This window comes from Podarcis raffonei, chromosome 1 (genome assembly GCF_027172205.1).
Source record: "Podarcis raffonei isolate rPodRaf1 chromosome 1, rPodRaf1.pri, whole genome shotgun sequence".
Lineage (NCBI taxonomy): Eukaryota > Metazoa > Chordata > Lepidosauria > Squamata > Lacertidae > Podarcis > Podarcis raffonei.
In genome coordinates this window covers 8,068,737-8,093,104 of record NC_070602.1, presented here as the reverse complement: position 1 = coordinate 8,093,104, position 24,368 = coordinate 8,068,737, and the positions used below count along the sequence as shown (strand labels likewise).

The window sequence follows — 24,368 nt, the reverse complement described above, 5'->3', positions numbered from 1 at the left end:
TGCTAGTAAACCAGATTGGCCCCCCCCCCATATTTGTGCATCTTGTTCTTCCTTCCTAAGTGCAGAACCTGACATTTGTCCCCATTGAAATTCATTTCGTTAGCTGGGACTCAATGTAGAGTTGAAAAAAAAAGGACACATTTGTTCTGCTTTTAGCTATGGGTCGCTATAACTCTGCCTATGAAAAAGGGGACATGTCCTGGGAAAAGAGGACAAATGGCACCCCCAATCCTGATTCTTTCTTCTGCGGCATTAGCTGCCCCTCCCAGTTTGGTGCCATCTGCAAATCTGATGAGCATTCCCATTGCTGGATGTAACAATAGATCAAGCTTGCTCCCTGTACATTTCTAAAATATTGTGGTCTGATCTTCCTACCAGCCTCTCAGACCTGGAGGCTTTCAGCAGCCCATCAGGTACAGAGGGCATGACCTCACAGAGGACCAGGTAAGCCAGTCCACAAAAGAGAGTAATATACCCATGACCTCATAGAGCCCATGAAGGTGTGGTCAGGCTGCTCCTACCAAAAGCTGCTCCAGTGAAAGGGAAGCACTGAGACACTCCCATCAGATATTGGAAGTCAAAGAAGTGGATCATTTAAGAGGATTTGGAATCAAAGGCCCCTGTCAGGGTGAGTGAGGAGCCAAGCAAAGACCTCTCTCCTCCTTTCAATTCCCTCCTCCAAATGACCCCGGGGCTGGTTATGGATGTGGGAAAACACATTAGCTCCAACATGACAAAAACTCCTGGTTTTCTTCCTCCATGTTTCCCAATGAACTGTATTTCTTAAAAAAACTAAAACAAACCTGGAAAGAGAAAGTGTGTTTTGACATGCACTGTCCTAACATTCCGACCAACTTTCCCGGGAAGTCATTGAAGCAGTATTTTTTTTTTTTTTTAGGCAGTATAATCTTTTATTTTGTTGTTGTTTAGTTGTTTAGTTGTTTAGTCGTCTCTGACTCTTCGTGACCCCATGGACCAGAGCACGCCAGGCACTTCTGTCTTCAATCTTTTATTTTAGACACCTATAAAACATGAAGCACATTTTCCCCTAGTTTTTCTAGCAACATATTCACATATGGTTTTGTCCTCAGAGCTTCCTTACAATGTCATATTCTAGAGACATTTTTGGGGGGAGAAACAGCAGCCGTGTAGAAGGCAAAGTAAAGGGGGAGATGGGGTGAAAAAAACACAAAACTCTATACTTTACAGAGTTGTTATTGTCATTCACCAGATCTTAACCCATTACAGTATTTCCCGATTTTTAAAGACGTGTTTCCCCACAAAGCCATTTTGTCATGGGAGAAAAGGTCAAATTTATATTTTTTGAACGTGTGATGCCATATCGTTTTAACTAATGTTATTTTTTCAATAGTATCTTCAATATTAATGTATTTAGACCCGAGTGCCACCCATCTTTCTTGCGGTGCTACATAGGAATATTCCAAGGTAGCCCAATTTGGAGTTACTCTCACTTGTGGGTCTCCAGAATTGTGTACCTGACAGTAAATATGCTTAGTGATACAGTTCTAATGAGCACTGTCTTTCCCCTACAAGGTCAGGTTCAATGACTGCTATCTGTTGATATACATTGATAAGTCATGATACATTTTGTTGATGTTTAATAATGCTAATTTAGATCAATCTTGTGGTAATAATAACACACAGTTGACTCAGCTTGTGGTCCACCAAGACCCCTGGGTCCTTTTTGCATGTACTGCTACTTAGAAGAAGAGTTTGGATTTGATATCCCGCTTTATCAGTACCCGAAGGAGTCTCAAAGCGGCCAACAATCTCCTTTCCCTTCCTCCCCCACAACAGACACTCTGTGAGGTGAGTGGGGCTGAGAGACTTCAGAGAAGTGTGACTAGCCCAAGGTCTCCCAGCAGCTGCATGTGGAGGAGTGGGGAAGCGAACCCGGTTCACCAGATTACGAGTCCACCGCTCTTAACCACTACACCACACTGGCTCTCCCATCTTCTATTTGTGCATCTGGTTCTTCCTGCCTAAGTGCAGAACCTTACATTTGTCCCTGTTGAAATTCATTTGGTTAGCTTGGGTCCAGCTATGGAGAGTGCCCAGCTATGGGGCTGTACTATTGAGTCTTGGTCAAGACAAATAAGGACTTGCTTACTAACCTATAGTCGCTCTTGTGTCTGCTTCTTCCTTGGCCCTCATTCCCACACAGAACAATATGCGTGTGAGCAGGGCACAGGGCGTCATACTGCTGGCTGGCTTCATGACTTACGTGGTGATGGGTGCCTTCGTCTTTGAGATTCTGGAGAAGGATCACAACAAAAAAGTAATAGATAGAGTGTTTCACCTGAAACATGATTTTCTTTTGAACTACACCGCTCTCAGCCCAGAAGAGGTGGAGTTATTCATACAGGTAAGCCATTACTTTAGCAAGACTGAAAGGGATGACCTTGGCAGGACACCAGAGGTTAGGAGGTCAGAAAGTATATATGGGGGGAATACAGTTTAGGAGGTGAGAATTGAGGTGGGGACTGAATCAGTGGCCAGCATAGAGCCATAAGGACTCACCCTTCCTTCTGCATGTGAAAATTTATCCCCATGGAGGATTAGGCAGATTGTTGGAGGATAAGACAAGGAATGACTGCTAGCCATTATGGCTCTGTTCTGCCAACACTGTTGAAGGCAGCATGGGCTTCTCCACACTGAGCTTTCTTCCACTCTTTCCAGGCCTGGCCATGATTTAAAGCTCCGTGTCTGAGCACCATTTCGTTACTCTGGGGCTTTCCTTGTGAAAACCAGCTTGTTAACGGCAATCCATTGAAAACCCAAATTGACGTTTGCTCCGATTCAGCTATAATGAGCAGGTTTTTGTTAGTATTAGCACTGTATTTGTTGGGAAACGTATTTTGCAGAGAATAATTTAGGGAAAGGAGAACATACGTCATGTAGCAGCCGCAAAACAGGTGACTCCAATCAAGGTAACAGAAAAGCTGAAACATTGCCACGGAAAACACAAATTTACATTTCCTCCAATTCAGCTGTAAAGAGCTGAAGGGTGGGTTTTTGTTCATATTTGTACATTCAAACTTTGGTTGTTGAACTCAATCTGTTCTAGTAGTCCGTTGACTCCTGAAACGATTCGAAAACCAAGGTGTGGCTTCCGATTGGCTGCAGTGATTTCCTGCACTCAATTGGAAGGCACGGAGGCTGCGTCAGACGTTCAGCTTATGAAAAACATTCGCAAACCGGAACACTCACTTCTGGGTTTGCCATATTCGGGAGCAAAAATGTCCGAGTACCAAGGTGTCCAAGAACCAAGGTACGACTGTACTGTATGTTGGGAAACATATTTTGCAAAGAATAATTCGGGGAAAGGAGAACATATGTTATGTAGCAACTGCAAAACAGGTGACTCTGTTCAAGGTCACAGGAAAGCTGAATCATTGTCTGGTTAACTGACTTGCAAAGTGTGTGTTTCTGCCTTAGAACAGAGGGTGGGAGATGGGGTAGTCTCACCATTGTTTTGTTGACTGAGAATATGGGAGAGCCAAGAAGACTCTGTCCAAAAGAATTTAGGAAGACAGGCAAGCCAAGGGGTAATGATTTATGCATTGCTACTAAAGTGTATGTTTTTGGAGCAAGAAGACCAAACCCTCTCTTGGGGTCAAGGGAGAGAAACACTTAGTATTGAACTTGAGATATAAACAACACAGCTTGTTATAGTGTTGCCATCAGTGCTATTTTTCTAGGAAAAGAGGTATCGGAAGTTCCTGGAACTCACCATGAACACCTCCCTCCTTCTCCTATAATGGCAAAGGCACCTACTTGAGAGGTGCCAGAACTGAGTTCCAGAGAGTTCCTGCTGAAAAAAGCCCTAGTTGCCATCCTGACCAGTCAAGACTTGTCTTCAAGTCTTGTGTAAGGAGTTTACTTTATCACTAAGCTTTGAAGGTGAAACTGCTGCATCCCTCTCAACAACCCAAACACTCTCAACTGGGAAAGCTTGGTGCAAACCACAACAAGCACCCCTTGGAGTGTGGGCCTTTGCCTGGAAAGAGTGGAGGAAAAGTTGAGTGTGCATAAGCCCTATGCCTATCAGTTACTGGGGGTGACAAGTGAGGGGAGGGCTGTTGTGCTCAGGTCCTGTTTGTGGGCTTCCCATGAACATTGGGCTGGCCACTGGGGGAAGAACATGCTGGACTGATCCACAAGAACGTCCCTTGTGAATGCATAGAGATTTGGTTAGCAGTATCTGGTGATAATCAGAGGAGGGGCTATTCTTATTGCTGGAATATTCAAACTGAGTCTTGCCTTCAATTGCAGAAATTAATAAGATCTGTTCGGAAGGGCATAATTCCAGCAGCAACCCACCCTTCAGAAAAATACAGCAACTGGGATTTCGCTAATTCTTTCTTCTTCGTGGGCACTATGTTAGCCACAATAGGTACTGTCATTTGGTTCTGGCTTCTCCCCGAATATAGTATGCAGGGCATTCAACTGCTCTCAGATAAATTGCGTTAAGCAGCAGGTTTTGCTTTTGCTCTTTCATCATTCTTCACATCTAATTCTTGTCCTCCCTGTTCATTTATTGTATGCCCAACAAGACCATTCCCTGATTAGTTATTTATTCCCCACCCTTCTGGGGCCAACCCATTATTAAAACCACCCTGTGGAAAGTAGTTGGGCTAGGAAACGAGTTCAAATCCCACCCGGTGCAACTGACCCAATGCCAGTCTCCCAATGCAAATCCGTCCCTCTCAGCACAGCCCTATGCATTCAGTGGGACTTGCTCCCCAAATAAATTATCATTGATAATTTAAGACAAGCTTTTTGCTTTGTTTTTCAGCCTCTTAAATAATGCCTCTTCTTACACCAGAAGCCAATTTGCATTCTGGATAAGAATTAATTAATAAGAATTAATTGGCAGATAGATCAGCCAAGTCTTAATTGAGGCCAATCGCAAAGGAAAATAAAATGGAGGTTTTTCTGAGCAGAAAGCTTACCCTGAGGGCTATTATGGGGTATCTGGGCACAATGGTGGTTCCTCTGTCTAGGACGCTCCTTGCATGCCCTATTTCATCACCAAAGACATATCATCCCAAAGCAAATAAGTTTTTTGTAATTCATTGTTTAATCCAATAAGTATCACCAATTTTGAAAAACTGAAAAATCTGAAGATTAAGCATGTTTCAATTCACTGGCAAGGCTAGGTCAGACTGGAATTGAGAGAAATCAAATTCCTTGAGCATTCTTAAAGTGTTTAGCGGCTTCAGAATTGCAACTTATTTTAGCCATGACGGTCACGAATGGAGGAACTCGGCTCTCTCCTCACTGCAGATCAACCTACATTTGTTTTCATTGTCATGAAAATGCAGTGATCCCCAGATTTTCATGACAAATATATTATCAATCTTTTGGGTTTTTTTAAAGGGTTGCTATGATGAGTCTCCATTTCACCCAATGTTTCACAAGGTCTCCGAAGTCATACCTGCACACTTGGCCTCTTCCATTGCATCTCAGGTCAGTTCTTCTACAGTGGGCCTGTCCGGTCCAAGGAACAGGAGGGAGAGACTTGAAGCTCCCACATAATTATCCTAACACCAAGTGCATCGGCATAAAGGAGGTCAGTGAGTGCAGTACATAAAATAAATACATTGGGCTGTATCCAAGGCTGCCATTTCAGTTGTGCACAGACCTCTGCTTGCACAATGAAACTGACCCCTCTTCTCCTCTCTGCACCCCTCTGAGCATCCTCAATGTCTGCTCCAGAGGGTATGGGGATCCTCTGGAGCAGATTTGGGGGTTGTACAGGAGAGAGGAAAGGAAGGAACAGTCAGTCTCAATGTACATGCTGCTCTCCACTGGAAACAACCCTTCGTAGGGACCCTGCTCTGTAACTTCTCTAGGCAATTGGCAAATCGACAGTTGCTGACGTCCTTTGCAACCTTTCTTAATCTTTCAACAGGCTATGGAAACGTCTCTCCGCAAACGAAAGAAGGTCAGATCTTTTGTATTATTTTTGCTCTCTTTGGAATCCCCTTCAACCTCATCTGCTTGAACTATATTGGCTTTTTAGTCTCAAGACTCTTCGAAAGCTGTGCAAGGAATGCGTTTGGGAAAGGAAAGAAGGTAATTCAGTTACTTTATCTGGAGATGATTTCTAATCTGACCAGTCAGACTGAGGCTCCGGCCTGGTGGAACGCTCTGCCTCGTGAGACCAGGGCCCTGCGGGATCCGATTTCTTTCCGCAGGTCCTATAAGACAGAGTTGTTCCGCCTGGCCTTTGGCTTGGAGTCAATTTAATTCCCTCCCCCACTTTCTTTTTCCTTTCTCCTCCTGTGAAGAGGCTGCATCTTAATGTTTTAATGTTGTATTTTAATCTTGATTTTTAAATTGTATTTTAATCAACTTTTTTTTATTATCGGTTGTTACCCAGCCCGGTCTTGGCTGGGGAAGGCGGGGTATAATAATAATAATAATAATAATAATAATAATAATAATAATGTCAGCTTTGATGAGAACAGGATCCTCAACTAGATGGGCCCTTGCCTGATCCAGCAGGGCTCTTCTTCTATTATATTGCATATACATATGCATATCTGATTAGCTGCCTCTATATGAGGTGGAAGACAAGGATAAATTAGACATGTGCATTATGCCCTCTAAATAAGTGAGGAAGATAAATTCAAGCTCTGCCTTCAAATAGGAATGGGAGAAGCTCGCCAAATTATTTGTTTTAAGAAGCTCATATTTTTGAAACATAGCTGTTTGCCTTTAGTAAAAGGCTCCAGTATAAATTTACAAAATATATCTTCCTAAATTCATGGAATTTATTTTTCTTAATTCTCCAAAATGTTAGTGGGTGCGAGGGTGTGTGCAACAATGTACAGCTTAACAATGTACAATGTACAGCTTAACAAATCGTCACCTTTTCATGCATAAACGTTAACAAAATGTACAACACAGTTTAGATATTACAAACTCGGACATTACTTTCCCCTATAGTTCCATTTTTTTCAGTGTTTAGAAAATCAAGTTTGCCAAGTTAATTTGGGATTACGACAGACCAAGGCTTTTAGTTACTTGCCTGTTTCTAAAACGAAATCCTTTTTTCCCAAGCCTCTTATCCTATCCGTTCTAACTTCTTTATTCAGCATTTCCCCCTCACGCTCCCGCTCCGGTCCAACAATCATTTTAAAATAAAGTCCATCCAGCCTCAGTCGGGGGGGGGGGCATAGTAAAACCTTGTTAAATTCCTTATTAAGCATAAATCAAAGCCTCCCCCTTCTTTTCCTTGGTAAGAAAGTACCATAGCCACGGCTACACACAATTATTCCATTTTTGCAGGGGAGGACAAGAGAGAAAAGAATCATTTGGATGAAAGCACAAAGTGCTTTGTCCTCCCCTTTCCTTTTTGGCTGCTGTAAGGAATTTCAAGCTTCAGGAAAAAAACATTCAAATACCTTCGAAGAACCAAATCCCATCCTTTCGGCATCTGATTGATTGCAGCCCATTATCATATACCATTTCAGGAGTGCCTCATGATTAACGGCAATATTCCAAACTGGTGATCACAAATCATGCCAGAGATGGAGGTTCGTCCATGGCAAGGACACCCTTCCCAGGGCACACCCGTTCTGCCTTTCAAGTTGGCAGAAACGGGCTTAAACGACACCGCGGGATGCAGTGAACTCCCCAGAACCATCTGAGGAGCATTGCCAGGAATCTTACCTCACAAATCCTGGCTTTCCCCTGCCTGAACAGCTCCCAGAGGGCAGTAGAGCTTGACCACCATAAATCATGACATCAGCACCAAACCATGCTCCAGGTGAAGTCTGATTAGGGTGGAATTATTATTATTTATCTGTTAATGCAGCCTAAAATCATTGTGCATGGCTCAAGGCCAAGAAAACTGAGTTCTGTTCCATCAAACCTGTCTTTTTTCTTTTCTTTTCTTACTTTATCTTTCAGAAAACAGCAAGATATATTTTCGTGTTCGTGGTTGTGGGAATTGTAATGTTTCTTATTTTGCCATCGTTCCTCTTTCAATGGATGGAGGGCTGGACTTTTTATGAAGCTGTCTATTTTACATTTATTACACTTAGCACCATTGGTTTTGGAGACTATCTAATAGGTAAGGCTTTCAAAATACTTTCATATTGTGAGCTTAACTGGTTATTGGGGTGTTATCCACGAGGAACTTTAAAAAATGTTAAAAGCATCTATACAAAAGAAACCAGAGGCATACTTATTAGGCTAACTGGGAAAAGACATACCTCAGAAAATGAAAGGAATTTTCTTATATGCTACAGCAGCTGCCAGGATAATATACGCTAGCAAATGGAAAGTGAAGCAATACCCACGAAAGAAGAATGGTTATACAAACTAACTGAATTCATAGAAATGGCAATGCTAACTGCCTATATAAGAAGGCTGACAAACCAAAACAGAACATGTTGATATGCTTAGACTAAAGGAGTAAAGAGGAAAGGATAAAACCAATTAGGATGCAAAAAGGAAATTAAAATTAAATAACATAAAGATTGTACTGAAATTAAAAGTTTATATGTTTTTTCTTTTGTATTGAAAGGGTATCTTACCTTTTTCTTTTATGTAGTATGAAAATTTTATAATAATAATAATAATAATAATAATAATAATAGCCATCCCAATGAGTACTCATCAATGGTTCCTTGACATCCTGGAAAAAAGTGACAAGTAGGGTGCCACCGGGTTCTGTTCTGGACTTGTTGTTGTTCAACATCTTTATAAATGCTTGGTTGAATGAATTGAGAGGATGCTTCTCAAATGTACAGCTGACACTGAACTCGGAGGGGTAGCTAATGCCACAGAAAACAGAATCAATTCAAAATGACCTTAACAGATTGGAGAACTGGGCACAAGCTAACAAAATGCATTTCAATAGGGACAAATGTAAGGTTCTGCACTTAGTCAAGAAGAACCAGCTGCACAAATATAGGATGGGGGACACCTGGCTTACTAGCAGTACATGTGAAAAGGATCTAGGGGTCTTGGTGGACCACAAGCTTAACATGAGTCAACCGTGTGATGCAGCAGCAAAAAAAAGCTAATGGTATTCGAGGCTGCATCAACAGGTGTACAGTGTCCAGATCAAGAGAAGTAATAGTACCACTCTATTCTGCCTTGGTTGGAACATACCTAGAATACTGTGTCCAGTTCTGGGCACCACAGTTTGAGAAGGCTGTTAACAAATTGGAACATGTGCAGAGAAGGGCAGCCAAGATGATCAGGGGTCTGGAAACCAAGCCTTATGAAGAATGGTTGAAGAAGCTGGGAACGTTTAGCGTGGAAAAGAAGAGACTGAGCGGAGATATGATAGCCATCTTCAAATATCTCAAGGGCTGCCACATGGAAGAGGGAGCATGACTTGTTCTCTCTTGCTTTTACAATATACGATATCTTTATTGTCATTGTCCCATGCGGAACAATGAAATTGAAAAACTACATAAAACTTCATAAAAACTACATAAAACATTCAAAAACCCCTAAAAACTCTAAACCCCATTTTAAAATACACTATACTATAAAGGTAGGACTCAAACCAATCGCTTCAAGTTACAAGAAAGGAGATTCTGACTGAACATTCATTTAAAAATTCTGACAGTAAGAGCGGTTCGGTCGTGCAATAGACTCCCTTGAGAGGTGGCGGATCCTTTCCCTGCAGTATTTTAAGCAGAGGTTGGATGGCCATCTGTCATGGATGCTTTGGTTGGGCTAGACGCATCAAACATGAAATAAAAGAAAATGCCCAGTATGTTTTCCTGGAAAGTGATTTTACACCGTTCTCTTGGTTGGAACTGCAACTCCACCCTCATTGTTCAGCCTAGACAGTGAGGTCCATCTCTGAGGCCCTTCTGGTGGGTCCCTCACTGCAAGCAGTGAGGTTACAGGGAACCGGGAAGATGTCAAGGAGATAAAGAACTACACAACCTTTAGAAGACATCTGAAGGCAGCCCTGCATAGGGAAACAAAATTAAAAAATTCCTTCCAGTAGCAGCTTAGAGACCAACTATTTTGTTATTGGTATGAGCTTTCATGTGCATGCACACTTCTTCAGATGTGTTTTTTAAAATTTTGTTTCGACTACGGCAGACCAACACGGCTTGCTGTTGTTGTTTAGTCGTTTAGTCGTGTCCGACTCTTCGTGACCCCATGGACCAGAGAACGCCAGGCACCTCTGTCCTCCACTGCCTCCCGCAGTTTGGTCAAACTCATGCTGGTAACCTCGAAAACACTATCCAACCATCTTGTCCTCTGTCGCCCCCTTCTCCTTGTGCCCTCCATCTTTCCCAACATCAGGGTCTTCTCCAGGGAGTCTTCTCTTCTCATGAGGTGGCCAAAGTACTGGAGCCTCAGCTTCACAATCTGTCCTTCCAGTGAGCACTCAGGGCTGATGTCCTTCAGAATGGAGAGGTTTGATCTTCTTGCAGTCCATGGGACTCTCAAGAGTCTCCTCCAGCACCATAATTCAAAAGCATCAATTCTTCGGCGATCAGCGTTCTTTATGGTCCAGCTCTCACTTCCATACATCACTACTGGGAAAACCATAGCTTTAACTATACGAACCTTTGTTGGCAAGGTGATGTCTCTACTTCTCAAGATGCTGTCTAGGCCTGTCATTGCCCTTCTCCCAAGAAGCAGGCGTCTTTTAATTTCGTGACTGCTGTCACCATCTGCAGTGATCATGGAGCCCAAGAAAGTAAAATCTCTCACTGCCTCCATTTCTTCCCCTTCTATTTGCCAGGAGGTGATGGGACCAGTGGCCATGATCTTCGTTTTTTTGATGTTGAGCTTCAGACCATATTTTGCGCTCTCCTCTTTCACCCTCATTAAAAGGTTCTTTAATTCCTCCTCACTTTCTGCCATCAAGGTTGTGTCATCTGCATATCTGAGGTTGTTGATATTTCTTCCGGCAATCTTAATTCCGGCTAGGGATTCATCCAGCCCAGCCTTTCGCATGATGAATTCTGCATATAAGTTAAATAAGCAGGGAGACAAAATGCAGCCTTGTCGTACTCCTTTTCCAATTTTGAACCAATCAGTTGTTCCATATCCAGTTCTAACTGTAGCTTCTTGTCCCACATAGAGATTTCTCAGGAGACAGATGAGGTGATCAGGCACTCCCATTTCTTTAAGAACTTACCATAGTTTGCCGTGGTCGACACAGTCAAAGGCTTTTGCATAGTCAATGAAGCAGAAGTAGATGTCTTTCTGGAACTCTCTAGCTTTCTCCATAATCCAGCGCATGTTTGCAATTTGGTCTCTGGTTCCTCTGCCTCTTCTAAATCCAGCTTGCACTTCTGGGAGTTCTCGGTCCACATATTGTTTGAGCCTTCCTTGTAGAATTTTAAGCATAACCTTGCTAGCGTGTGAAATGAGTGCAATTGTGCGGTAGTTGGAGCATTCTTTGGCACTGCCCTTCTTTGGGATTGGGATGTAGACTGATCTTCTCCAATCTTCTGGCCACTGCTGAGTTTTCCAAACTTGCTGGCATATTGAGTGTAGCACCTTAACAGCATCATCTTTTAAAATTTTAAATAGTTCAGCTGGAATACCATCACTTCCACTGGCCTTGTTATTTGCAGTGCTTTCTAAGGCCCATTTGACTTCACTCTCCAGGATGTCTGGCTCAAGGTCAGCAACCTGGGGTATACGAGACATCCATTTCTTTCTGGTATAATTCCTCTGTGTATTCTTGCCACCTCTTCTTGATGTCTTCTGCTTCTGTTAGGTCCTTTCCACTTTTGTCTTTTATTATGGAATGTAAATGTATAGGGAAGTTCATAATGCTGTATGTTTTATAATGTTTTGATATACGCTGGAAGCCTCCCAGAGTGGCTGGGGAAACCCAGTCAGATGAGTGGGGTACAAATATTATTATTATTATTAAGCAGGAGGTTATAGGATGTGCACCGATTGGAAATGTGGTAGTGCAACTACCCCAAAGCTTTTGCAGGCTAAAACATCATCATGTGCCCAAACCATCATGAATAGGCAATAATAAGGACATTGGCATTTTCCTGTGTTCGTCTTCCTACAATTCATTTTTTTGTTAAAAAAAATGTTTTATTTAAGTATATTTACAAACAAACAAACAAACAAACAAACAAACAATAAAGTACACACACTTAACCCCAAAAGCCAAAGAGAGCAAAGGGAAAGGGTAAGAAAGAGAAAAGGATGAAGTACCACACCCATTTGACTCCCCTCCACCAGCACTCGACATCTTTGAGTCATTTAAGTTCTTATTTACATTGCTATCATTTATCGCTGTAATTACAAGTCACCTTAAAAGCTTAGTCTAAACATATCAGCATGTTATCTTTAGAGCAGTGTTTGTTCATATATTCTTTGAACCATAACCATTTGTGCCCTTAATTTCTGGTGTGTTTGATACCTTATTACGGTAATTAATTTTGCTAATTCTATAAACTCTGTAAGTTTAATTAACAAAACCTCTTTTGTAGGTATGTGATTTCCTTTTCAGTTCTTTACAAGGAGTATTTTGGCTGCTGCGATTGCATATAGAAATAATTTTCTCCTATCTTGTGGAGACTATGCTCAGCAGGAATGTCTCAGGGGTTTTTCCTATAGATATTCTGAGCATCTTTTTAAATTCTTCATGGATGCAGCTTCATTTTTTTTCCCTTTTTCGCATCCCCACCATAAGGGCATCACTTCCAGCAAAGGTTGGATTTGGTCTTATAGATTTTGGCAATCTTCAGTGGTGTCATGTGCCATCTATAAAACAACTTCATCATGTTCTCTTTTATAGAATAACAGGAAGTGAATCTGAAGTCAATTTTCAATAGTCTTTCCCACTGGTCTAGTTCTATTGCATGTCTGATATCTTGGGCCCATTTGATCTGTGCTTCTTTTATTTGTTCATCCTTTAGATCCCATTCTAGTAAAAAATCATATACTTTAGATAGTAATTTTTTGTTACTTCCTAATAATACTTTTTGTAATTTTGATTTTTCTTCTTTAAAGCCTGATTTTTTTTTAATCCAAGGTAAAAATGTTATTTAGTTGATGATATTGGAGCCAGCCCGTGAGATGGTACCTAATTTCTTCAAATGTTTTCAATTTTAACTGGCCCTGCTCTTGTCTTAAAAGGTAAAGGTAAAGGTACCCCTGCCCGTACAGGCCAGTCTTGACAGACTCTAGGGTTGTGCGCCCATCTCACTCAAGAGGCCGGGGGCCAGCGCTGTCCGGAGACACTTCCGGGTCACGTGGCCAGCGTGACATCGCTGCTCTGGCGAGCCAGAGCCGCACACGGAAACGCCGTTTACCTTCCCGCTAGTAAGCGGTCCCTATTTATCTACTTGCACCCGGGGGTGCTTTCAAACTGCTAGGTTGGCAGGCGCTGGGATCGAGCAACAGGAGTGCACCCCGCCACGGGGATTCGAACCGCCGACCTTTCGATCGGCAAGCCCTAGGCGCTGAGGCTTTTACCCACAGCGCCACCCGCGTCCCGCTCTTGTCTTACTACTTGGTTATATGTTGCCCAATTCCCTGACATCTTTATTTTTTAAATTGAAAACGCTTCTAATGGCAACAGCCACCATGCTGGATATGGTTCCAACAAGGGTTGGTAAGTGGTCCAAAAGCCTTTACAGGCTCAAACATCATCATGTGCCCAAACCATCATGAACAGGCAATTATAAGGACATTGGCAGTTTCCTGTGTTCATCTTCCCACAATTCAAGGGTAGAAAAGTGTTTTAAATGTATGGTGTGAACACGATCTAACAAAGTTTAGATAAACTGAGTTGGCTGGTCCTTTAAATCACCTCCTCACACATTATTGTCACTTTTCTCTTGTGTCTTGAGGGAGGAACCATGAGAGGAGCTATTTTGTGGGCTACCAGCTGCTTGCAGCCATTTGGATCGTCATTGGTCTGGCCTGGATAGCTGTGCTGTTTGAACTGTTTTCATCATTACTGGCACCTGCGGATCCAAAAGCAGCCTTACAAAAAATGAGTAAAATGCAAAGATAACAGTGCCCAAAAGGAGTCAGTCTGCTGGATTTCCACTGGAGAAGAATTTATCATTGCATTCGGGTGGAGTCTGACATAAAAATCAGTTATACTCAACAACTTCCATTGAGCTTTTTATAATTATATGGCACTGTGACATTCAACTGATTCCTTAAAAACTGGCTAGCTGGTCTATAAATTAGTAATTCCTAATAAACTGTGAATTAGCTGGGTTTTCTGCATCAGATTATAATGCGTCTTCATTACAGGATATGTATTGTGTTTTGAACATTTTTTTAGCAACAAGCATGTTTGCTTTCACCTGCTCTGGAGGGCAAGACTCAAACCAATGGCTTCAAGTCACAAGAAAGGAGATTCCAACTAAACATCAGGAAGAACTTTCTGACAGTAAGAGCTGTTCAACAGAGGAATGAGCTCCCTTGGAAGGTGGTGGACTTTCCTTCCTTGGAGGTTTTTCAGCAGAGGTTGGATGGCCATCTGTTCTGGTTGCTTTAGTTGAGATTCCTGCATTGCAGGGGGTTGGACTAGATGACCCTTGGAACCCCTTCCAACTCTGCAGCTCTATGATTCCATGATTCTAAGGGGCATTTTCGTCCAACATCAGGACAGACAAAGGGTCCCCACGTATAGTGGGAAGGAGGTGGTGGAATTTTCTGTCTTGAGGACCACACTGGCCTTTGCCTTCCAGTGGACACTGCACACCCTCACATGTGTGAACGCCTACGTGTGCACACACACAGGCAGACATGCAGAGAGACACAACCCCCCCCCCACGAGAGCAGTGGAGACCAGCTTAGGTGGAGGTGGCAACTGCACCCTACTCATCAAAAAATAGATGGTGGTGCAAGCTGCCCCCTCCCAGGACATCCCATAGTATAATCGAAGCGAAGTTGAAAATGAGAACAGCCAAGGTCTCTTGGCACTTGCTTTGGACAAAGAGCGGGGAATTCTGAATGCTTAAGACCTTGGGCCTCTGCTAGAAGACAAAGAAAAAAGGAAATGAAACACACCATAAAGAAGATAATCTAAATATAGCTTTGCTATGGAGATATGCACATATATGTGCACAGGTGGCAGCAACACACACTTCGTGCAGTAACAGAAGATGCTCCAAATAAAGGCAATTTAGTAATATGCACACATTCTCATACCCGCCCCCCTTGTGATGTGCCTAGCATGGCCAGGGGATAAAGGCTTGGCGAAGTTGGACTTTGATTTGAAAGTGGCGCTAAATGTAATTTCTATAATGCCCAGGGAAACACACAACAAAAACATTCTATTAAGGTTACAACATGTTGCAGATGGAAGCCCTTCTGGATGCTGCGTTAAAATGGTTTATTCTTTCCCATATATATATATATATATATATATATATATATATATATATATAACAGTTCTAATTCATTTGTCTAGGTAAGGAGAGATTTCATTGCAACAAATGCAGAATTTGAACCATGATCTGTTTCAACAATATTCAAAGAACAATTGTCCACAATACTGAGGGAACTTGGGCAAGTTACATCCCACATTAGAAGAAGAAGAAGAAGAAGAAGAAGAAGAAGAAGAAGAAGAAGAAGAAGATTTGATATCCGCTTTTTATCACTACCCAAAGGAGTCTCAAAGAGGCTAACATTCTCCTTTCCCTTCCTCCCCAACAACAAACACTCTGTGAGGTGAGTGGGGCTGAGAGACTTCAAGAAGTGTGACTAGCCCAAGGTCACCCAGCAGCTGCACATGGAGGAGCAGAGACGCGAACCCGGTTCCCCAGATTATGAGACTACCACTCTTAACCATTACACCACACTGGCTCTCATTATTCCCAGCTTCTTGGTAGCCTCCTGGTTCTTAGTGAGATGGAGTCATTCCCATACTCCCCAGCTTTTCTCCAGTGAAAATAGGGACATCCTAAGGATCATATCAAAAACAGGGATGGAAACTTGGAGAGTCTGCATTCCTTAACAAATGCACTCCATTTAGAATTCTTAGGGACACGGGGAGCTGCCTAACACAGAGTCAGACCATTGGGCCATTTGACACAATACTGTCTAGACTGACCGCAAGCAGCAATTCAGAATTTCAAACAGGAGTTTGGAAATGCTGGAGTTTGAACTCAGGACTGCTAAGCAGATGTTCTACCACTCAGTTTGGGAAAGGAGATTCTTCCATCTCAATGCTGATGCTTGGATGTTCAGCTCCCATACAGCTGGAGGCACTCCCACAAGGACAACAAGGGGCTGCAGCCAACTAATCTTTTTTAAAACCATAGGAAATTAATAGATCTGACTTCCGGGACGCCGCGGACACGGGAAGGAGCGCGAGGTTGCCCTCCGGGGGGTCTCGAACAACACGGAGGTCTAGAGGGGTCACGAAGGCTCCGTGAACCCCGAAACCTCAGGCGGATTATTCTGGGGGGACAAGTACCCAGCGATGCTGCCCGGGCTCGCCTGTATTGCCGGCGTTTAACAGGTTTGGAGCTGCGGCAGGAAGGGGAAGGGGAAGCAACAGACTCCGTGTTGTGAAGCCTCAGGCTCCGCGTGAGAAGCGGCGAACCTCCGACAACAGTAAAAGAAAAAGCTGGGAAATAGCTAAAACTTTCAAATAGACAACAGATAGAGAGTCTAATTGAAGAACCCAGCCGAAAAAAGACGGTGTGGGGGAGAAGGAGAAGGAATTCATTCCGGCGGTAAGAGTAAAATGGAGTATAGCAGATGACTGTTGGAGAGAGAAAGTAAGAAAGTTGCCGCTAAGTGGGAGTAGAGGAGAGACCTCAGATACAAAGTTTAATTACAAGAAGTCTGAGGCAACGTAAGACTGAAAATATTTTTTGGATTAGAGTGAAGTGAAAGGAACATTTCTGTCCTACTTGGTCGGAGAGTGCTGTGTCAGCGAACGACTTGTGATACGTCGGCGGTTTCCCTCCGGTGTTTTTTCCTCTTTTTATATTTAATTTTTTGCCTGGTGTACTGGAATGGGGACTGAGTTAACTAGTATTTAAATAATGACTTCCACTCTTCTCTTTGTTCCCGCTTAAAGAATAATAGGAGAAGGGGAGACGTTGAGAGGCAGCGCCCTTTTTTTTCTCCCTTTTTTCTCCGGCGTGGTGGGGGAGAAAAGCGAACGGCTTGGAGAAATTAAGACCGAAAAAAGTGAAACTACAACGGGCGTATGTACTGCCATTTTCCTCCCTGCCCTCTTCTGCTTTAAGGAAGAAGTGGGCGAAGACGGACGCTATCCTGCAGACTGAATTGTAGTGGAAAGAGATTGGGAACTTTATACGGAAGTCTCTCTTATCGGGGAGTGCACCTTTATTTGGCCTCGCTTTGCTCTCCCGGGTTTGTTCTTGGGCTGAGACCCACCCCATACTTTTTGCAGAGGTTAAGAGAACTACTACGTGACTTTATTTATTCACCTCGGTGAATTTGGTGATTACTTTTCTTTAAATCTTTGTCTACTTTCCATTCCTTTTCAATGTGTTCTACTTGCCACCCCCGTTTCCCTCGAATAGTGTGACTATTAATATTTAACGAGATTAATTGCTTGACTCTGTGTGGAGAGAGACTTCTTGTTAAGGAGTTTTACAGAAGAGAAAAGGAACAAGAGGCGCCACCGTGTGGGAAGAAAGGAAATTGCACAGGAAAACCAACGGGAGGAATAGAGGAATCCAGCAGTTTACTATAGTGACTATTGGGGGGAGGAGTTCTTAATAACTAACTAATACAAGTTGACATACAAAATGAAAAAAGGGGTGGGAACTCCAGTAGAAAGGAGGCCATCTAGACAAGGAGAGGGGAAGGAGGGGAAAGAAATTAAAGATTATGATAGCTTGATGGCTGAAATAAGGAAAGAATTTAAACATAATGAACAATATATTGAGAGAAAATTAATGGAAGTGCAGGATACATTGGATAAGAGATTAGAGGGGGTGGTGGGAGAATTGACAGGAAAAGTTAAAGATTTATCGGTAAGAACCAAAGTCATTGAGGATTCTGTGAAAAGGGTGCAAAAAGACATGAAAGACAGTAAAAAGGAACTGGACATGGTTAAAGTAGAAGTTAAGGAGATTGGCAAGGTACAGGAAGAATTGTTGGACAGCATGGCTATGATTCAGATGAGACAGAATCAGTATAATCTGAAATTTAGAGGAATTCCAGAGGAGCCAAATGAGAATATAAGGTCTAAAATGGTTAAAGAGTTGGCAATTTGGTTAGACAGGAAGGAAGAAGAAATAAGATACTCGTTAGCAAATATTTTTCGGATAAAAACAAAATCAGCTAAGGCTAAAGGGAAAAAATTGCCAGGAGATGTAATAGTCATGTTCAACTCGTTAGAAATGAGGAATGAAATATTGAAACAGAATTATAGCAAAAGGTTATGTATCGGAGGAAACCCAATTATCATATTTAAAGAGATACCTGCGAGATTTCTTCGAAGGAGGGAGGTGTATAAAAAACTAACCAATCAACTGAAGAAAAAGGGGATCTTATATAGATGGGAATTTCCGGAGGGTATTTCATTCTATTTCAAGGATAAAAGATTCAAACTGTCCAGTTCCTTAGAACTTGAAAAATTTGCAAGAAGATACGAGAAAGAACTTGGAAGGATGGCCGGGGGGGAGGAGGCGGGGGAGCGACCAGGGGAGGGGGGAGGGGGCGGGGGGGGTGAAGAGGAAGAGACAGAGATAATTTCAACGGAAGAAGGAGAAGGAGAAGGGGAGGAGAGGGAAGACACAGAACAGTAGCCCTAACTTAGATCTGAGAAGTTACTAATTGTATATAACTGATGGCGTTAAAAATACTTTCTTGGAATGTTAATGGGCTTAACAATAAAAATAAGAGGAATCAGATTACACATATATTGTCAAAAAAGAACCTCGACCTAATCTGTTTACAAGAGACTCATGTAACAAGAAAGCATATGAGAATCCTGAGTAATAAGAAACTAGGGCTAGATTTTGCAGCATCGGACAAGGTTAAGAAAAGAGGGGTGGTATTATATATAAAAGAAAAACTCGACCCAAAATTGCTATATAAAGATGAAGAAGGGAGAATGATAGTAGTACAGATTGTATTTCAAGGAATAAAAATAATTGTCGTTGGAATATATGCTCCGAATGATAAAAAATCAGTTTTCTTTTCTGAATTAGGAAATAAGTTATTAGAGTGGATGGACCAAAAAATGATACTGATGGGTGATTTTAACGGAGTGGTGTCCCCAAATTTGGATAGGTCAACAAAGAAGCAAGAGATAAAGGAAGGCAAGTTACCTCGAACGTTTTTCGATTTGGTTGATAATATGGGGTTAATTGATGCCTGGCGGTTTAAAAATCCCACTACAAAACAATACACCTTTTTCTCAAATCCAAATAAGAGTTGGGGGAGAATAGATAACATCTGGATTTCAAAGGAATTGATACAGAGTTTAACTAAATCTGATATTCTCCCACAAACTTTATCTGACCATAACCCGGTATTTATAGAGATAAAGGGTAAAGACGCCAGAGCAGCTAGATGGAGAATGAACGAATATATATTTAATAACCAAAAGATAGTAAGAGAAGCAAAAGAAACAATTGAAGAATACTTTAAGTGGAATCTTGATAAAGATACAGCCTTAGAGACGGTTTGGGATGCAGGAAAAGCCGTTATGAGGGGCTTCCTCATCCAAAAAAACTGCTACTTAAGAAAAGAAAAAGAGAAAAAGAAAGAGGAGATTCTAACTCAGCTTATGGAAAATGAAAGACAATTAGCTATTAAACCAGGTGAGGAGACAATATTACAAAATTTAAAGATACTGCAATCCCAATTTGCTATGATAGTTGATCAGGAGATTGAGTGGAAAATTAAAAGGATGAAGCAAAAGGACTTTGAATCAGCCAATAAAATAGGAAAATACCTGGCGTGGCAAATAAGAGAAAGGAAAAAACAAAATACGATCTGTAAAATAAGGGATGGAGAAAGGATTGTAGAAGAGCCAAAAGAGATAAAGAAGATATTTCAGAAGTATTATAAAGATTTATATAAAAGAGGAAAGGAGACAGATTATGAAATAGTACGTTATTTGGAAGAGCACCATCTACAGCAGATTGTCCCTGATGAAAAAGAGTTATTAGACCAGATGATTTCGGAAGACGAGATAAAGAAAGCAATAAAAAAGATGAAAATCGGGAAGGCACCGGGGCCAGATGGTTTATCAGCAAAGTATTATAAAACATTAAGTGATCAACTATGTCCAACTCTATGTGAAGTGATGAATAATGTTCTAAAAGAAGGGAGGATTCCGAATACCTGGAAGGAAGCTTATATTACATTAATTCCTAAGAAAGATGTGGATATTCTAGAAGTGAAGAACTATAGGCCGATATCGTTACTAAATAATGACTATAAGTTATTTGCGGATATATTGGCAGAGAGATTAAAAAAAGTACTAAACAACAGAATTCACAAAGATCAAACGGGCTTCCTTCCAGGGAGACAATTAAAGGATAATGTGAGGAATGTGATAGACATCATTGAATATTTGGAAACCAGAATAGACAAACAGGCGGCTTTAATATTCATCGATGCCGAGAAAGCATTCGATAATATTTCATGGTGCTTTCTGATGGAAAACTTGAAAAGGACGGGGATGGGAGAAAGGTTTAGAAAAGGCATAGAGGCTATTTATCATGAGCAAAGAGCAAAACTGGTAATTAATAATACTACGTCAGAATTTTTTGATATAGCGAAAGGGACCAGACAAGGTTGCCCCTTGTCCCCTCTGCTATTTATCTTAGTATTGGAAGTATTTACTAAAAGGTTGAGGGATACAGCAGAGGTTATTGGAGTTAAAGTTGGAACCAAAGAACATAAAATTAAAGCTTTTGCTGATGATATTGTATTAACATTAGAAAATCCAAAGTATAGCGTAAAAGAAGCCCTACAAATATTTGAAGAGTTCGGTGCTGTTTCAGGTCTTAAGATAAATAAGAATAAGACTAAAATGCTGATAAAAAATGTAACCAAAGAAGATATTGTGGATTTAGAACAAAAAACAGGAATTATGACAGCAAAGAAGGTGAAGTACCTCGGAGTGTGGATTTCGGCTAAAAACATTAACTTATATAAAGATAACTACGAGGCCACCTGGAAGAACATTAAGAAAGACCTTGAGATTTGGGAGAGGATGAGGTTATCCTTTATGGGGAGGATTGCGGTTATTAAATTGAATGTTCTGCCCAGGATGCTATTTTTATTTCAAACCATTCCGGTACTTAAAGGCTTAAAAGAGTGCAAAGAATGTCAAAGAGCTTTGGCGAGATATATCTGGCAGGGAAAGAGGCCACGAATAAAAATGAAAATATTGGTAGGCAGGAAAGAAAGAGGGGGCTTCTCCCTGCCGGATTTAAGTTTGTATTATGAGGCGGCATGTCTATTGTGGCTGAAAGATTGGATAAGGTTAGAAAATAGAGACATCTTGGATTTGGAAGGCTTTGATAACAGGTACGGGTGGCACTCGTACCTGTGGTACGAAAAGGTGAAAGTGCATAGAGGCTTTCTAAATCATATTTTTAGAGGACCATTATTTCAAGCATGGGAAAGAAACAAAAATTTACTGGAAAGGAAGACACCCTGGTGGATTTCACCAGTAGAGGTGCTAACGGTTAAAAAGATTAACATGGAGGGAAAGAATGCCACATATGAAGAACTTACAAGAAAAACGGATCAAGGCATAAAACTTAGACCATATGAAGAGATTAAAAACTTACTTACCGGGTGGTTGCAATACCACCAGGTAAATGATTTGCTGAAAGAAGATAAAAAGAAATTAGGATTTGAAGATAAAAAATCCAAGTTTAATGTGGAAGTTGTGGAAAGTAAGAACAAAACACTGTCAAGAATTTATGGTATTTTATTAGAGTGGTATACAAAAGATGAGGAGGTGAAGGAGACCATGATTAAATGGGCTATAGATATTGGTCATAACATCGAATTTGAGAGATGGCAGGAATTGTGGAATGTTAACATGAAGTTCACGGCATGTACGATATTAAAGGAAAACATCTGGAAAATGATATATAGGTGGTACCTCACGCCAGTGAAGTTGGCTAAGATGTATAGGTTAAAGAATAAAAGATGTTGGAAATGTGGAAAGGTAGATGGTGATTTCTACCACATGTGGTGGCTATGCAGTAAAGTAAAAGGATTTTGGGAATCGATTTACAATGAACTTAAAAAAATCTTTAGATACACGTTTCCCAAAAAGCCTGAAGCTTTTCTGCTAGGAATGATGAGTAAAGAAATTAAAAAAGAGGATAAGGTACTATTCCTATATGCTACTACAGCCGCAAGAATCATGTTAGCGCAAAATTGGAAAACGGAGGTTATACCAAATATAAGTGATTGGCAGGTCAAATTGATAAACTATGCCGAGCTTGCTAGAATAACGGGAAGAATAAGAGATCAAGATGAACAGAAATTTCATGACAATTGGGTTAAATATGCGACGTACATTGGAATCAAATTATAAAAGACACTGGCGGGACTGGAACAACTTCAACAGTAATGGGTTAGCTCTTAGAAGAGACAAAATACGTGTTGATAGAATTTATTAGAGTCTTACCAAAGGAGTGGAGGGGAGTCCAAGGCTCGGCAGAGCCTAGAGTTATATTTAGGATTTATGGATTTGTCATATTATGTGTAATTTTTACGTTGGATTTTGTATAAGTTTATATGTATATAACATTAATATCAATAAAAATTTAATGCAGAGAGGAAATTAATAGATCTACGTCCGTAATGCCTGTTAATTTCTGAGTACAAGAGCTGCAAATAATGCCAATGTATTTCACATCTGGCAAGCAATGCGCCCCTTGGGTTTCAGATAGTACATGAGTAGACAAGTCTAAAAAGTCCACGACACAAATTTTCACAGCATTTAGCATTTCGGGTGGCTCATTTGCCAGGAGCAATGTATTAGCATCAACTCTGGAGGTGTATATTCAATTCTGACCAAACGAAGCCTCCTGATGTATATTATGCTCTAGGAGCAAAGCTATAACCAAAGGGGCACATTTGCTGCCGGATGTGATTCCCCCCCCCCCAGCTGTCTTACCACACTACATATTTTGGGACTGTTTCCGCAAGGGTTGAGGCACAGAGCCTGATGAGCAAAAGGTAGAGGAAATGGCAAAACTGAAGCAAAGCTGTACACTTCACACAGGGGTTTAGCAAACCCTTTTGGGTTTGCATTTCTCTTTATGCATCCCTCCTCTCATTCCTGAGGAGGAAGTCAAAGCAATGGTGACACGTCCCAAAGAACAGAGCTCAGCTTATTGTAGTTAGGGGCTCATATATCCTGCTTTACTCTTTTGTCTGAAAGCACTGAGAATGAGGTGGGGGGGAGACCCTAAAACTTTGGGAAACATCCAGAGCCCTCGGGGGGCAACCTACATTGCAGCGGGTTGGACTAGATGACTCTTGGGGTCCTTTCCAACTCTACCATTCTAGGATTTTATGATACAGTGGTACCTCTGGATGCGAACGGGATCCATTCCAGAGCCCTGTTCACATCCTGAAGTGAACGCAACCAGCGTCTGTGCGTCTGCGCATGCGTGGGTCACGATTTGCCGCCTCTGCGCATGGGGGCGACGTCATTTCGAGCATCTCTGCATGTTCGAGCGGTGAAACCCGGAAGTAATGTGCTCCGTTACTTCTGGGTCACCGCAGGGCACAACCCGAAAACACTCAACCCGAAGCTACTTCAGCCCGAGGTATGACTGTACTTTGCTTCCTGAAGCTAAACAACAGGCGGTGCTCCCAGAGTCAAGTTGCAGAAAACTTCACCTGCACTTCTTCCTGGGAGTAGAAGAAGAAGAGAAACCACACACAAGTAAATATTTGGGGCACTTTCCTGAGCGTGGCTACTTCACTGGCCCCATGAGACCTGTCAATCCTAGTTATTAGGGAAGAGGATGGCATTGCTGTTGTTCCTTGCCTTTTCAGAGGCATTTGTCTTTAAACAGCTACCCAAATGCTCCTCTCTTCCCAGCCCTCAGATATAGAAAGGTTTTAAATGAGAGTCATAACACGGCGCAGGAAAAAGGGAGGACTGCTGTTGATCACAGGGATAGTGCTGCCAGGCCACAAAGCACTTAATCAGTGCAAAGCAAGTTCACGCTAGGTGCATTTCACAGAGATCAAATGCTGCGGATCATTTCTGGGGAAATGCAACTGACTTGCAACAAGAGAGGCTATCTGGAAGAAAGATGGCGGTACCTCCCCTTGCACCACAATATTCCCCCGGGAGTGTGTTGTAAAAACTTAAGTGGAAATCGCCCCTGTTCCTTAAAGGTGCAGGAGCCTGAAAGAGACCAGCC

At 41.8% G+C, this 24,368-nt stretch overlaps 1 protein-coding gene and 1 long non-coding RNA gene across 3 annotated transcripts in view; one reads left to right on the top strand and one right to left on the bottom strand.

Annotated features, from left to right (window-relative positions):
- Window positions 1–202: 202 nt before the first annotated feature.
- The window catches only part of LOC128419164 (potassium channel subfamily K member 16-like), a 43,427-nt gene continuing 19,261 nt past the window's right edge, over window positions 203–24,368 (top strand). Inside the window, exons 1-6 of one of the 2 annotated variants that reach the window (XM_053399610.1) lie at window positions 203–628; window positions 2,186–2,386; window positions 4,297–4,417; window positions 5,939–6,102; window positions 7,945–8,107; window positions 13,848–14,235. In XM_053399610.1, coding sequence (XP_053255585.1) covers window positions 2,192–2,386; window positions 4,297–4,417; window positions 5,939–6,102; window positions 7,945–8,107; window positions 13,848–14,014 — 810 coding nt within the window. In that variant the 5' untranslated portion in view covers window positions 203–628; window positions 2,186–2,191 and the 3' untranslated portion in view covers window positions 14,015–14,235. Of the gene's footprint in view, window positions 629–2,185; window positions 2,387–4,296; window positions 4,418–5,938; window positions 6,103–7,944; window positions 8,108–13,847; window positions 14,236–24,368 lie in introns of those variants that run through there. The other variant, XM_053399781.1, reaches the window with a different exon arrangement.
- On the bottom strand, window positions 911–5,871 carry LOC128419504 (uncharacterized). Its single transcript, XR_008331868.1, has 3 exons — window positions 5,462–5,871; window positions 2,136–2,275; window positions 911–1,022 (listed from the first exon to the last, which is right to left on the bottom strand). It is a non-coding gene; the product is annotated as an uncharacterized LOC128419504 (long non-coding RNA).